Source organism: Scatophagus argus, chromosome 1 (assembly GCF_020382885.2).
Source record: "Scatophagus argus isolate fScaArg1 chromosome 1, fScaArg1.pri, whole genome shotgun sequence".
Taxonomy (NCBI): Eukaryota; Metazoa; Chordata; class Actinopteri; family Scatophagidae; genus Scatophagus; species Scatophagus argus.
The window spans coordinates 11128007-11143796 of NC_058493.1; the positions used below are offsets into that span (position 1 = coordinate 11128007).

Sequence of the window (15790 nt, forward strand, 5' to 3'; positions counted from 1 at the left end):
ATGCACTTCTCTGAGTTTGAACGTTGCTGGAAATATTTGGGATAATGTAAGTTCACAACTCAACAAAATATATAACAAAGGTCTTGTTGTTTCTAGACATTTTGATACGGACCTGTTACATATTACATCTTTAAACCTACAACAACTGATTTTTTTCAACTTGGGGGCAGTAGAAATAAACTGTAATCACAGCACTGACATATTAATACCTTTTAAGGTGATGGCTTGTTGTGACCAGTTTACACACGGAGCATTTAAAGATGAGATTAGTGACTGAAGTCAGGGGTGCATCTGAACGTCACGGGCGAAGACCAATCCACAGAGTCCTTTACTAAACTGGCCAGCTAGTTGCTAGCTGTGTCCGTCTGCCATTTGGATTTTTTAGAAATTTATAGCTGTGGACACATATGATGCTTAGAGCAGTGACAGACAAACAGAACATTTAAGTTGCTGGCCATAAAACCGAAACAACTCGAATATCCTATAAAGCTCCATAGAGCTGAGCAGAACTTTTGGGTTCATTACTATGAGAATGGACTTAGAAATACTGATTATAGAACTTTAATGGATTGGAACCTTCTCAGCTAACTCTCAGCAAGAAAGCAAATAAACATTTTTTTTATTCCTTTCACGTCACACTGTTCAGCTGTGTATGAACACTGTCCAATAAAGGCATCATGCCAAGTGCCACCTCTGCATCCACTCCCACAAAAAAAGTGTGTGTCTGCTTCTTCTAAGTACAGCCAGCGGTAAAACCAGCCTGTAGTTCAGGAATGTGTGAGGAAACAATCTTACCCCTGAGTGTTCACCTGCACCCACAGCTGCATGAAAGTAAAAGGTTTGGCAGCACAGTTAATAAAACACCAATCGGGGAACAAACTGCACTTGACATTGAGGAAAACAGATAAAAAAAAAAAAAAAATCCCATTTCCCATCTGTCACTTGTAACTGCCATTTAAATCCACCATCCTAGCAACGCATGTTGCCAATTCAAAATCAGCACTGAGTCTCCGCATGAACATTCCCTTAAGAGCAGCCAGCAATAAATTTCCCACCTGGTCTTTACCTATTATCCTTGCAACCACAGATAATCTTGTAGTTCCCTGAGAAGATGCCTGACTCAAGTAAGGAGTGAGTTGGGATGCCCCCCAAAGTAATTTCCCCGAGGGTGTGCTCTGCACTGGGGAGATAAATAACCCGACTGAGGACAAGGCTGGTATTCTACCCTGAGTCCAAAAGACAAAACGGTCGAGTCCATTTAAAGAGAGAAATCTGACAATGCAGCATTTGTCTAGTTGCCAGCCGGAGAACAAGCTCCCCATAGACGTGTCGATATGAAACGCTGTGCACACCGACTTTAAGCTGAAATTACTATAAACAATCTTATCCTAAACAGGCAAAGCACAAATAATAATATTGGATTATCTCATTTAATTCAAACTGGGTGCAGAAGTGATTATGCAACTGTTTGCAGACAGTTGCCTTGAAAAAAAGGCACAGTACTTACGAAGCATCAGATCCCATGCTTTTCATTAATCCTGCACAAAAACAAACATCAACAAGTAGAAGATAAGGCCTTGTTCAACAGCATGTACATCACATGGAGTGCACTTATACATCAATCTAACTCTGCAGTAAACAAAGCTGAGAACCGAATGTGAGCATTGCAACTTATGACTTAGTACCACCTTCACTACTGGCTTCCACCTCTCAATGACAACTGTACACTCAATAAACCTAAGCCTTGTTAATGACTTCATATAATGACAGGTTCTAAAACAGACCTCAGACAGATTTAGTCCCATGGTAAAAGAAGCTATATTACATTTTTAAAAATAATCTCCTCACCACCAAAAGTTTTAACAGTGTGTACAGACACAGAGCGCCACTGCAATATCAGTTCATTCTCTTACAACTTCAGAATGTTTCTTTTTCTTGTTTGCAGGTTTCATTAGCTAAAACTCACCAAAGCTAAAGCAAAGACACACCAACTGCTAAGCTAATACCATAGCTATGTTATCAGAGTACCTGCAGTTTGCAGCAGGTGGATGGCCTCTCTCCAATAATCTGCACTGCTCATAACACTGTACAGATACTGGATGAAGTCACTAAAAGGCAGCTAATGTAACCACTGTATCCTTGTGACTATCTGAATGGCGAACAAATAAAAGGCTATTTTCAGTCACTTGATTAACACTAGCCTTCCACGTGTAATGTAAGCCAGCTGCCACACTTATAATGCCGCCTTAAAAAAAGAAGTAATGTTTACAGCTCTACATAGCAGAGTACACTCTGTTTGAGTGGTGTTCTGTCTTCTTCTTTCTGTCCCCATTTTCTACCCTGAGAGGCCTGGCAGCACTCCCATGCACTCTCCCTTAACTAATAAACAAAGAATGGTTTCCCTTATATAGCTCTATTCAAACTCTACAACCTCCACAAGCAACATCAGAGGCTTGCAGGGAGAAAGGGAGTGCAAGCAAGACCGTTTCACACAGAAAGGTTTCAGCCAAGGGCAAGGAGCACTGACAGTATGGTGGTGTAACAGTCATACATTAACAGCCACTTAAAGTGCTATTTCTGGTGCCGTCCATCTGCAGAGTTTTGCAGTGTTAGGTTGGAGCTGTTGTGTGTCACGTATCAAGAAAAAGAAACAAATTCTGTTGTCGTGGGTCAAATAAAAAAATAAAACCATTAGTTCATGAATGACGAGTCTATGTAGTATCAGAGGATGGATGAGGCTCATCCTGCCGGTTAACAGTCTGCCAATTTCACCGGCTTGTGGTTAAATGTCACGATGTGTAATCATGGTGCCATCTATCAGCATGCACTTTGAACCTTGATTCACTGTATGACAATACAGAGAACTTGTTGCTAATCACTGTGACTAAAACGAGAAAATCACGAAGCATAAAACAATACAAGAAAAGAAAAACAGATATTTAAAAAGATTTTCAAAACAAGCAATGAAATTCAGCTGAATGGTCACTGTCAATACAGCATACTATACACTTGAATTTGTCACTCAGTCATTTTCAATTAACTTAAAGGGATTTTTTTTTCCCCATAAGCTTGTGAAAGAAGCCATGTTAGGGTGCGTGTTTCTCATGCAAGGACAAATTGTTGCTCTTTGTAGGGGTTTGTGCAACACAGCAAATAAGCCATGATAATTCCTCATTATTATAGCCTGCAGCTGCCTGTCACTTTCAAGATCACTGCTGTCAAGATGGTTTTACATTTACTCCACTTACACTGGACAAAAAAACCTACCAACACCCACAAACATCTGACTTTTGTCTTCAGAGGAAACAGGTACAATCAGAACTCACTTCTGGGGTCAAACGAATCTGCAGTAGGCGCAGGTATCTATTGGCTCCAGCTCCAATTGGCTGTGATGTAGACATGACACCCAGATGGACATGCTATTTTATTGCCCGTTTCTTCGCTATCTGTCTCAGTCCAAGCAACACTCAAACACTGTTCAGTGGACAATGAGTTCGAAAGACAGACTGAAGTAAGAGATGGGTAGAAGAGGCACCACCACAACATGGCAAATGTGTCAACTGCCTATTTTTAGTGTACCCTATGTACCCTGATTAAAGAAAAACCCTAAACACATGCTAATTTTTTATGAAAAAATGGTAGAAGTGATGTAGTATTGCTGCATTTTTCTGCAAAAGTCACAAATGGTGGATTATTTAAGTACATTACTATCACTTCCCAAGCATTGGCTGCAGATGTATACCAGCTAATATCCTTATTCCCATAGCTATATGGTCAAATAAAAGGAAAGTAAGCCATCATTTTGTCCTGTGACACTTCTTCATTTGTTTAAATTTGACATTTCATTATGTAAATGATCAGCCAAGAACTCAAACTACTAACTGGAAATTGACTGAAGGTCAGCCTCATTCAGGGCACCTTATGCCAAACACCAAGCCAACAGAGACAACAGGGAAGAACAGCCAAATCTGACGACAAAGCGATTCCTCTGCACTAAATGATATAACTGCTGCCCTGGATTAGAACAGCCTCCTCCTCACACTCGCATATCCAGAATAGTTTTTTCTTTCTACTTGGCAACACTGGGACCATTTCAGCCCCTCTGCCAGCAGGGTGGCCTCATACTGTGGGGTTTACTCCCCATGCAAGTCAGCTCCCAAACATTTGTAGCAAGAATTTGTCCTCATGAGAAAACCAAGAATAGATGCCCCAGGCTGCAGGAGGGCTGAGGAGGAGCGAAGGGGTGGGATACATTTCCAGCACACCCAGAATGTTCACTCACCCCTGATCAACAAAGCCATGAGCTGCTCTGCTGTCACTTCCTGGGGAATTCCAACACAGGACTATTTTCACAAACCTCAACATCTCGGAGACAAAAATAATTGGATGAGTGATTCAAAATTCATTGTTGAAATTTGTTGACAAAAAGCAAACATGCTGAGTGTTTTTCCTTAATTTTCTTTGTTTTTTATAGCTTAGGTACTTCTGATCAAATGGGTATTTTGTATTTTATTAAACAACAATAATTGGAAAAGCATTTATATTTTTGACAACCTTAATAAAAAGTAAACTTGCAGTTACATTTAGTGCCACACATGCAGTATATATAGTAATATTTTGTGATCTGTAGTACTTTGTGCATACAAACATACTTGGGTAAGCTGCTGAAAATAACCACAACAAGCAGCATTTGGCATCAAGTAGTCCACTGGGTGACTCTAAAATAAAGCACTCTGCTCAGAAGTACTTGTTGTGGTGGAGAGGGTGTTACAAGATTCATCTTCTAGCTGAAAACTCTGGGGAAACAAACCAGTAATCTCAATGTAATGGGCTTCTGTAACCTTTACGCAGCTTCTGCATTTCCTGATAACTTTGGTTGATCAGCATATTAAGCATAAGGAAGGGGAGGGCAGATGGGAAATCAATTTTACTGCCCAAAGCAATATACTGTAAGCAATAAGGAATCCAAGTGAAATGTGAAAATTACAGGGAGTCATATAGTAACAAGATTCATAAGGGTGCTTGGCCACACGCCGTCTTGTACAAAACAGCCAATCTAAACTCTGTTCACAGTGTGACGTGCTGATGTACTGGCAGCAGCAGACACCTGATTAGGTTACATTTCTGCCCTGGTGACTAAGAGGCATGAGCCTTGAGGTGGCAACCATGGCAGCAGGGATTTCTGCCAAAAACGCACTCCAGTAATAGCTGAGGAGCTCAGCTGCAACCTGAAACATTTCAGAGGAGATCCACTTTCACCCAGGGGTCAAGATGACGATTCGCTTCGGCCAAAACGCCTGAAATTACAAGCTAAGGTTTGGAAGTCAACCTGGATTTGGCCCAACAAGCAGTTGTCCCTCTTACAGACATTTGTGCAACTAAAAAGATTTTCACGCTCTGGTTGATTTCTTTGTTCATATTATGTTTGTCTTAAGCAGCTTATTCATTTACAAGCCTAACATTTATCAAAAGGTAAACAAAATCCAAACCAAAAAAAGCTTTTAGAATACTAGCTCAATATTGTCATAATAGTAAGGAAAGGAAATTGGCCAAGTCAAAACATATCAATTAAAAACTGTATAATTACTAAGATGACCAAAATACAAAAGGAGACTTAAGTCTAGCAGTAATTTTAAAATCATGAACAGACTATTTTAGCTTGTGTTTACATATTTAAAAAGCCGTAACATATCTTGTGACAAGCAGTTCCGGGAAGCTAATAAAGAAGACACTTAAATTCAGAAATAGCTCGTATTCATTTCAAAGTTCCAGACTTAAACAGGAGGGCTCCACAACGGGGGCCTTTCAAGTTCCATGTCATATTTAACCAGGTGTCATCTTCTGGAGGCTGAAAATCTAATAGATACATAACATAGTACAACACAACTCCTCTGTCCTCTTCTGTCCTCAAATAAGCATGAGTGTTCTACCCAAATGCCCGACCATTTGTGGCACGTCCTGCAGATGATGATGTTTTAGTGCTGTTCGAGGACATTTTAATCACAAAAAGAAAGGAAGCTCTGATCTCTGAATATGCAATGCTGTCACCCAATCTCAATCCATCGCAATAAAAGCATATTTACGATCATGAATGTGCTCTTCTGCAGGGGTAACTATTCTAATGAACAACTCTGTTCAAAAACCTACTAAGTAGTGGGCAGCATGAGTTTTCATCCCCCGTCACTATGACAACCATACAGGCAACTGCTGCTCCAGACTGCTCAGCATGACCAAAATTTTGTATTTTTAAATGAGACCAGGGGTCCACCGACTTTCGTCACAGCACACACAAAACCACATATGCAGACTGTCACAGGGCACCGGTTGCTCAGACAGTCTGCTCCTCCTGAAACATACTCCATGTCTAATTATAGACTGAAAAAAACATAGCGAACATTTCCTATCTTTGAATCACACAGGGTATTCAAAACCAATCAATTAGCAAAGGCCATTTGTGCAGAAATAGTTCTTCATGTCACTGGCAACCACTGTACTGGCTTGTATTTGTGATGCAATGCACATTGGATGATGGGCTGAGTGGGAGACAGACAAACCAGAACTCAGTGGGAGGTGGGGAAAAAAACAGACAGTAGATGGGATGTGCCAAGAAGGCAGTCTCTGCTGCATCTATCCAACAATGACCAACATTACCACGTTAGAAACTTTGGTTGGTGTTTCACTGCTGATGGGGTGGATGGACAGTAAGAATCTCAACAAAATGTCTCTAAATTGATCACCATTTTATTTTTGAGATTGCTGTTGGACTTTTTTCATTTGACTTTCACAAATGAAAGAATTTGTACTAACCGGTCGCTAATTATAACTTCTCCTGAGAATAGGAGCGTGTGTACAGGACAAAGGTTGATGGAAAATAATTCAGTCTAATCTGTCTAATGCCGAACTAAGTGAAGTACTGTACATGTGGAAGGGAAAGGGGCCTTTCTCACAGGGAGCCTTGCTTGGAATCTTGTGATTTGACTATGTTTAAGGTTGCACATGCCTTGGCTTGGTCACAACTAAGTGTGAAATTCTCTGATATTGTTAACTTGAACTAGGCCAGACATTCCACTGTCTCCAGTCCAGTTTCCCTGCTGCCCCCCAAACTCACACACACACACACACACACTCTCTCTCTCTCACACACACACACTGAAGAACTGTGTTCTGAAAATCAGTCTGAGATGCAATTGGTAAGACATTAACTTCTGTGAACTACAGTCAGTTAAAAAAACACTGCTATTCCAGTGTAGTATGAAACTTTCAAGTCTCAGCTCTTAATATTTCACTCCTAGCTGATTTGGCAAAAACCATGGTTACCATAGTAACAGCAAGTTTAATACTACAGCAAACACTTGCAGTTACTTTGTCAGAAACAAAAGATCAACTGGTTTATCTATTTGCAGCGCAACCTGCCAAAATCACATCATACATATGCAAGTAAGCAATAAGAATCCACGGGGAAATTGGCAGACTCCATCACCAACAATGAAATCTACTTTATAGAAAAGATTTTACCAAATGAAACTGACCAGCTATGAGGTCTGATTTCATGAAAATCTTGAAGATTTTAACTAAGTTCCTGTGTATATCCCAGGACTAACAGTACTGGTCATCTTAATCCATAATGAGAGAAATCTTTTTAACACACATCAGTATCACAGACAAACTCATTCCATATACTGAGAATCCTGGAGTCACAACAGAGGAAGAACATTTCCAACACTTGGAGGAACAATTTATTAAAATTCTGCAAACTTATACCATCAGCCCTGCTTGGCATACATATAACTTGCTACTGACAAGGCAAGAATGCTCATTCAAGAAAGCATATCATAGATACAGATTCACCATCACAAACTTTAATTTAATTTCCAACTGCAAGTCAAGAGCAGCTCTGTCATGCTCACATGAAGTCATAATTTAGAGTTGGTCCATCTAATGAATGTCCAACACTTTAAAAACGTGCACTGATATGCAGTCATAGTGATAACTGTAAATTAATTAACTGCTTAATTGCACTGATTATACACCTGGCTATTGCTGAATTAACAACAGATCAAGTTTAAACCAACTGTGAACAGAAGTCAAGGGATGCTGCTAGGCCAAAATGTGGTGAACAATCTGTCAAACCGTTTAGCAAATGTAATTCAACCGGGCTGTGCTTGTTCAGATCAAACTCAGTTCTACCACCTTCTACCTGCATGAAAAGGGCCTCTTGTCAGCACAGCAGATGTTGCAGAAAAAGGCACAAAGATCACAAGCTTAGCATTTCCTTTCCTTACACCAAACCATACAACTCTGGGAGGAAACACTGTCTGTACTTGCTGTACCCCACAGCTCTGACCATGATGGTCATGACACTTCCTGTAAGTTGGCTGAGCATGAGCAACAAACCCCCGTAGCGCATTAATGTGGTGCCTCTTGTGATTAAAGTGTCATTACGGGTTGCTCATTACTTCCCCTCTGTGGTTTCTGGTGACAGCAAAGGCCTGTTTCCATACAGAACAATAGGGAGAAATCAATAAATTAGTCATGTGCTGCTGATGAGTAACCCCTGCACCACCAGATGAGCTTGGTCATGAAGATCTTTACAAGCCAGAAGCACATGGTCAGTGAATGCTAGTCCCCCAGGGCTGTAGACCAAGCTGAACAATGTGGAAATTAGACAGGAAATGATTCCTGTAGTATCTTTATGTTAGATATTTCAGTAGCAACAGGACTATAGACTACAGGTTATGCTAAAATAGTCGTTCAAAGAGTGGTTTTAATTCCCATTAATGCAAAGTCTAGTAAATATGCTTTTGGACTGCACTATATGCAAACTTGGACATAATTTCCTTAAGATTCAGAGTGCTTCTCCTTTGGTGCCACTGATTTCAGCACTAAATAACTCAACAGCTAAAGAGCGTATTCGTTGATCACTGCTTGGACGAGATTGGTTTCAAACTACTAATAGCATAATGGATACATAAACACATTCCCCAAAAAGGTTAGTGCAGTTGCTAATATAATGAGAAAGCTTTTGATTGCTCCTTTTTTGTCAGGAAAGCCAGACAGAGTTTGGTCAGTTTAATAAATGATCAGCGCAGCATCTGGTGGCAGAGCCGCATACTAAGCAGCAAGCAGCAGCAGCTGACTGTAACAGTTAACCGTGAGGCTTGAGAAAATGACATTTTCACAGAGATGAAACAGAAGCATAACTGATCAGTGCTGAAGAACAGGGGCCTGGCTCATTAAACAAGAGCTGCCATTTTGAAAGGACAGATTTTAACACAGGGCAACTTGAGGAGACGGGGTGGCATTCTCATGCTGTTGCAAGTTTCTTCACACCTTTATTAACTATAGATTTTGTGGTGGGAGATGTATTTAATAACCACCAACCATTCCCACAAGAAATGCCGTCCTAAATGCCAACTCTGTCTCAACAGACAGACTGATGTTAGACATACCTAGAGGATGTGTAACAAACCAGTCAGGGGAGAGCGCTCGTTCCTGAGGCGTTACACACACATTGGAGCCTGCAGCCTATATGGTCATGTATCTTTTTTTTGGCAAGCCAGGGTCTAGCAGCCAGAAGGTGTGTGGGTGTGTGTGTGGGGGCGGGGGTTCAGGGGGTAGTTTACTTTTGCCTGTTAAACTGCCAGATAAACTCACTTGCATATGAAACATCGCAGACATCTCTTGTTTCGCTGGTGCCCCCCCTGTCCCCCCTGTCTCATATGACCCTGTCACGAATGCCTCCTGACCAACTCACAGTCTGACACTGGCTCACTGAAATACACTAACCCACTCACTGCAATACTAGTATAGAGTGAATTGATCCTTGGGCACAAACTTGGCACAGTAACAAGTGACCATTCAACTCAATTTACTTGCCAAACAGGAGGACACATTTGAAAATATGTTGAGATATCTGGCAGGAATAATAAGAGAGCATGTGGTCGGTAATAATGGCCCCTTTCTAGGAAGGGGTGTGGCAGCGTCTCCAGTCAGACATCCTCACAATTTATATAGGGATAGCTGCTGTAAAGAAGCCAGTCATTATTCAGCATGTTCCACTTAACATATTTCTTCCCATGCTGCTCCCAGTATCACCTTGACCGTAATGAGCACTGCAGGTTGGCCAGAGGATGGAAACGCACATGCACCGTGGACAAACGTGCTGAATAAAGCTGAAATAACGCCCACGGCTACAAACACAGGTCCCTCTGTAAGCTATGATGTTTAACGTTAAGGTGTGGATTTTCCTTTCAAAATCTGATGCTTTTAACACAGCTCTCACACGCTTTGCACATATGGCCGCCCTCTGATGTGTGCGTTTAGCATGCGCTTTCTTGACATGTGCATATAAAACGAAAAAGTTGGAAACAATTGCCTGTGGCATGAGTGGCAGCTTGACTGAAATGGTAACATGGCGGAGACCCTGACCGGCGCAACGTAATCTCCGTGAACTCTGCATGCCTCTTTGACTCTGCACACCCACCTCAACATCAACCCTCCGTTGCCCACATGCTGAATCCTGCGGCTTCAAAAACAACACCCTCCCAAAAAAAAAAATAATGCTCACCCTGCAGGCGACCCCCTGTAGCAGCCCCGTGATCTGCAAACTCGTCCAAAAAACACAGTCGATGCCAATGGAGAAGACGACAATTGAAGGCACCACAAGTTTAGTTGATTCAAATGAGCATCGCAGCGTCTGAAACGCAACTTTACAGCAGCGATCCATTCAAAGGCTGAGCAATGCACAGGCTTCCCATCCACACTCAAGCTGGGCTCGCTCATACACACACACACACGCACACACACACGGCGTGTGGTTTTATTTTAACGCTTTAAGAGAGAAGGTCAGACAGATCGCTACGTCTGCTGCGGGGGAGATGGACAGCAGAATAAAGGCGATTACCGGGTTGTAAACCTACCTTCAGGTCCTCTACTGGAGCATTTCAAGCCACTCAGCCCTGAGAAGATGCACATTAGCCGACTGCCCCGCTATTCAGCAGTAAAATATCCTCCGCGTTGAGGGAAATTTCCAAGTGGCCGGACAGTGTGTGAGCAGCGGCGGCGGCAGCAGCAGTGTGTGTGTGTGCGTGTGTGTGTGTGTAAATAGGGAGGGGGGAGATAATCCCACGGTGGGGCAGAGAGGAAATGCGTCATTATTAATGGACTAAACGCTTTGTAGTCCATCTATACACCTCAGTTCTCCACAGGCACTTAACATGATGGTGATTTAAATTATATGTATTTTTGACATTAAAATGTCTTGGGGTGTGGAGTAATTTTGATAGCACTTACCTCACACCCACGCAGATTTGTTCACTAGTAATGAGGATTTTTAACCGATTGGTTGTTTGTAGAGTGTCATTTAACGTTTAATAAGTAAACGCCCTTTTACCACTAGATTCAAGCGAAAAGAAAGAAAGCGAAGACCTTTTGTAAGAGGCATCCAAATATTACCACCTGCTCAAATATTTGAGCGGAAGTTCCGAAATGCTCAGTGTTTATTTTACTGTAGGCTGAGCGGTGAGGAGGCCGGGACCTCAAACCAGCCATCTTTATGCTTCCCTCCTTCGCTTTGTCCAACAAAACCCAAGGAAGCCATTTCCCAAGAGCATACTGTGGGATGCCCCAGCAATTTAATACTAAACTCCCATAGTAGTTCAATTAACTTGTTAGAAATTCTTCAAGATGCATTTACTGCCTCTCATTTAATAAAAACGAATTGACCACCACATGGAGAGGGTCTTAAAGGCTGAACTCAATGCTCTAAAACTGTTTTAGTCGTAAAATACGGGCCCCGGCAACTACCAGGAAGCGAGATAACTGAATTATTATTATTATCATTTTTACATGGGTCAGTTCATGTGAGACAGGACAAAAATATAAACCAACAGACAGGAGGTGTTATTCACCCCGCATGCTATAAGTAGACGCTGGCTCCTTGTTGTCATGGTACAGATGGGTGAAATGTGGAGCTAAGCGGGGCAAAGTTTGAAGATGTTGACCCGAGCTGGAGCAGGACAATCCTGGCTAGATTCCAGACATTGTAATGGAAGCCCCTTGATACTGTCGGAGCTGTTGACACCTCGGTCTCACCCTGAGGTCTGCCTGCCTCTTTAATCTCTATACTTCCACAAATACTGCAGCGTAAATCACCAGGTATGTCAAAACGAGAGCTTTTTTTTCCCAGGTAGAAAAGTCTAGTTGAAAGTTTGTCATCTGCCCGTAATTCATGAAAAAAGAAAGAAACTAAACAGTTATTTTAAAAAAATTACTTAACCAACTTCCATAACATCAGGGTCAACGGAAAAGTTACACCTTTGAAATACGATCCCAAAGATTTTCTTCACTCTGGCAGATTTTCATGTTGACAATTTTGCGGTTTCCTTTCAACAAGCACCCGCAGGCAAGGAGGAGGGGGAAAATCCTTTCAAGTAGGGCAGACCTACCGCATCAACAGCACAGTTGTCAGGTTTTGGCCTGTGTTCAGCTTACTGTAGTTTGATGAAGTGTTTTTGTGCTGCAAACATGAAAGCCAGTGAAATCCAGAAAAACACATTCAGGAAGTAGTAGACGTTTCCAGAACGTTAGTGTGCGTTGTGTCAAGTTAACTGTTCTGAGCACATAACCATGCGAGTTATGTACAAGTTGACCTAACAACCATGCAGGTAATGTATATAGGCTTAACTCAGATACATTCCACCACCTTGTGGCTGAATGCACGCAGTACATATTATATTTAAAACAACATACTAAAAATTGCTTGGAACTGACAGGAGAGCATCTTTAAAGAAGTCACTATTTGTCCACATGACAACTCTGACTGATGTAAAACATAGTTAATGCAATTAATACCATATCTGGGATAGTGTTTGGTGAGATGTGGTAAAAAACCAAGAGGCTGTGTTTGAAAAATACTAAAAATACTAAAGCAATGTTTTTTCAAATTACAGTCCTTTGTTGCACAGAGAATCACTTAACATTTATCAGTGTTATCAATTGAATTTCCCTCGGGATCAATAAATTATCTATCTGTCTACCTAAAGCAAGTCAATTACTGTTTCAGCATTTGGGTGAAGCCGAAATTGTATTCTTCAGGATGTCATCTGTGGTGCTTGCACAAAAAGATTTCTGCATCCTAAAAAAGCTACAAGGGCAAACAAGCCTTTGAAAATAAGCTTTAAAAAGACAATAGTTAAATAGCAAGATAAAGCAAAATGTGAAGAATATATAATTACATTTACCTTGAAATCAAAGCATTTTTTAAATGCTAATATTGCATCAGTTGATTGATAATACTGCAATAGAAGTATTAAGCCTAAAGACATAATTGCTGAGCAGATTTATCTGCATAAACAATACTTACTTATATCACGAAATACCAGCTTTAACAACACTCGACTGTGATAAAAAAGTTAGCAAAAGATTTATTCCCCATAACATCAACCAAAACTGGACAAAAAAGTATTATAATACATAGAAAAACAGCTGACTGTAATTGTTTTGAACAAATCTTGCTTATTGTTTCTTCTGAAAATATTTTGTAGTTTCAGAGTTTGTCATCCCACCACTACACATACAATAACACACCCCACAGGCTGCTTTCCCAATTGCAAACATACAGAAACACTTCTAGCCCTCAGCATTTTCAACTTTGGGTTTTGGCACATGTATATCAGATTCCATCCCTGGCAGACTAGTTCTTCTACGTGCAGCAGTTTCAATCTTCTGCACGAGCTCCACCTCCCAAGGATGACAGACAAAGGTGAGCACCTCACCATCCTCCACACTTCCTGCCCTCCCCACTCTCCCTGCTCTGTGGATGTAGTCCGTGTGGGATTCTGGACAGTCATAGTTGACAACCAAGCGCACTCGGCTTGTGTCCAGGCCACGTGAGGCAACGTCTGTGCATATCAGCACATCTATCAAGCCCTTCTGGAAGGAACGGAAGATGCCTGCGCGCACAGCTGCAGGCATCTCCCCCTGCAGTCGTGCATGCTGCACCCCCATCTCCTCCAGTGAGTACCCCAGCCAGTTAACGGTGGCAGACTTGTTGCAGAACACCAAAATGGCACCCCCTCCTCTCTCCTGTTGGAGTAGCTTCAGGGCTTGGAAAAGTTCCAGGATCTTATCCCCACCCTTTACCTTCAGGAATGTCTGCTTGACGTGGGGCATTAGGAAGTGCAACATCTTGCTCTTGATAACCACCATGCTGCCAAGGTCTGTCACCTGGCTAAGCACTTCCCCAACACCACCAGGAAAGGTGGCCCCAACTACCAGAAGCTGGGTCTTATGCCCCGGGCCTCGTGTTTCCTTGGGATTATTGGCGATGTTTGTGTGGAGCAAGATGTCCTCCAGCATATCAGAAAAGCTGGGGTCGAACATGGTGTCGGCCTCATCTACCACGAAGAAGCTCAGCTCACTCAAGTCCAGGCAGTGTCTTCGCAGGGCCTTCACCAGAGCACCTGGTGTAGCTACTAAAATATCCGGCTGATTCCCCTTAAAGATCATCTTGATGTGTCCTACACCTCGGCCACCACCCACAGTCTTTGTAAGAAAGCCAAATGGAGCACACAGAGTCCTGGAAACAGCCGCCACTTGATCGGCCAGCTCTCTGGAAGGCACAAGAACTAAAGTGTGAATCTTGTGTGTGCTCTCGTCATACATCTTCGACTCCTTCTCAGCCTGTAGTCTGTGAACAACAGGCAGGAGGTAACTCAGTGTTTTCCCACTGCCCGTCTCTGCAGCACAGAGAATGTTGTGACCTTTCATAACCTTTGGGATGGTCTGCAGCTGTACAGTGGTGGGACAAGTAATGTTGATCTTGTGCAAAGCTTCCACAAGCTCCTTGCAAATGCGGAGGTTATCAAACGACGTTTCCTGTTCGATGTCCTCTTTGTGATTTTCCGCAACAAAAGGTGCAACCGCCTTGATGTTGTTGATCGTGAAATAGTCGCCGAATGATCTGTTGTGTTTCCATCCTTTCGAGCAGAGAATGGGCTGCTCAAACTTTCCAAGTGTATATCCTGCAGACTGGTTCAGACTGGGATTCTTGCTCTCGATCAGGATCTTGCCAGCTTTGATGGTGGTGATCTTGTTTTTCCCTCGAGTCTGTTTCACGTTGTCAACCCGCTTCTGCATGTAGCGAGGGATACGAATAACTGCGGTCTCTTGTGACGCGCCTGCTGTTTGACAGAAACGAATTTGACTCACAGAGTTACCAACATGACAGCAACCCCATACTTTAATATAGTCAGGACAGATTATCCTTCTTGAGCTGACAGCTCTCGACGCAGCCAAACAGCCGACCTTCACAGAGAGCATTTTGATGTTTAGCAGGCTCGCTAGCAGCCGACAAGAATTTAAAAACAAAAGGTACGCGAGTGAAGGACTAAACCATGAGGTTCGAGGCCCCGGCAGTCTCAAAGGTCACGTTAAATGTCCGAAAACCACGCTAAATCCGTCAGCATCCTGTTTTTTTTTATTATATTTTTGACAGCTACATCGCCATGCGTCCTCGGCGAATGTTGATGATGTCAAATGGGCGTGGTGTGATGACGTGTGTAGAAATTGAATATCTAGACTTGCAATGCACGCTATCTTATTTTTCCCTCTCATTTTATTCAAAAAGAAAGAAAATTCCAAACTCTGTGGCAATTATGTAAGCAATAATCGATAAAAGTAAATTCTCGGGAGAATCAATACATTAATTAAATAAAGCAAACATATTAGAAATACTGCAAACATATTCCGTTTTGCGAGCCTCGTTGCCAACCATAGGTTTCATAATTTC

General features: G+C 42.1%; 2 protein-coding genes across 5 annotated transcripts in view; both read right to left on the reverse strand.

The window, feature by feature from the left end:
• tln2a (talin 2a) overlaps window positions 1-11106 on the reverse strand; it is an 86034-nt gene extending 74928 nt beyond the window's left edge. For 2 of the 4 annotated variants that reach the window (XM_046383035.1, XM_046383008.1), the window contains exon 1: window positions 10920-11106. The gene's annotated coding sequence lies outside the window, so the exon portion shown is untranslated. Of the gene's footprint in view, window positions 1-10483; window positions 10503-10567; window positions 10889-10919 lie in introns of those variants that run through there. The other 2 variants (XM_046383017.1, XM_046383026.1) reach the window with 2 other exon arrangements.
• A 2293-nt stretch (window positions 11107-13399) lies between these two features.
• Window positions 13400-15532, reverse strand: ddx28 (DEAD (Asp-Glu-Ala-Asp) box polypeptide 28). Its single transcript, XM_046383049.1, has one exon. It carries the CDS (start codon window positions 15319-15321, stop codon window positions 13630-13632), a length of 1692 nt encoding a protein of 563 aa, XP_046239005.1. The 5' UTR covers window positions 15322-15532; the 3' UTR covers window positions 13400-13629.
• Window positions 15533-15790: the final 258 nt, after the last annotated feature.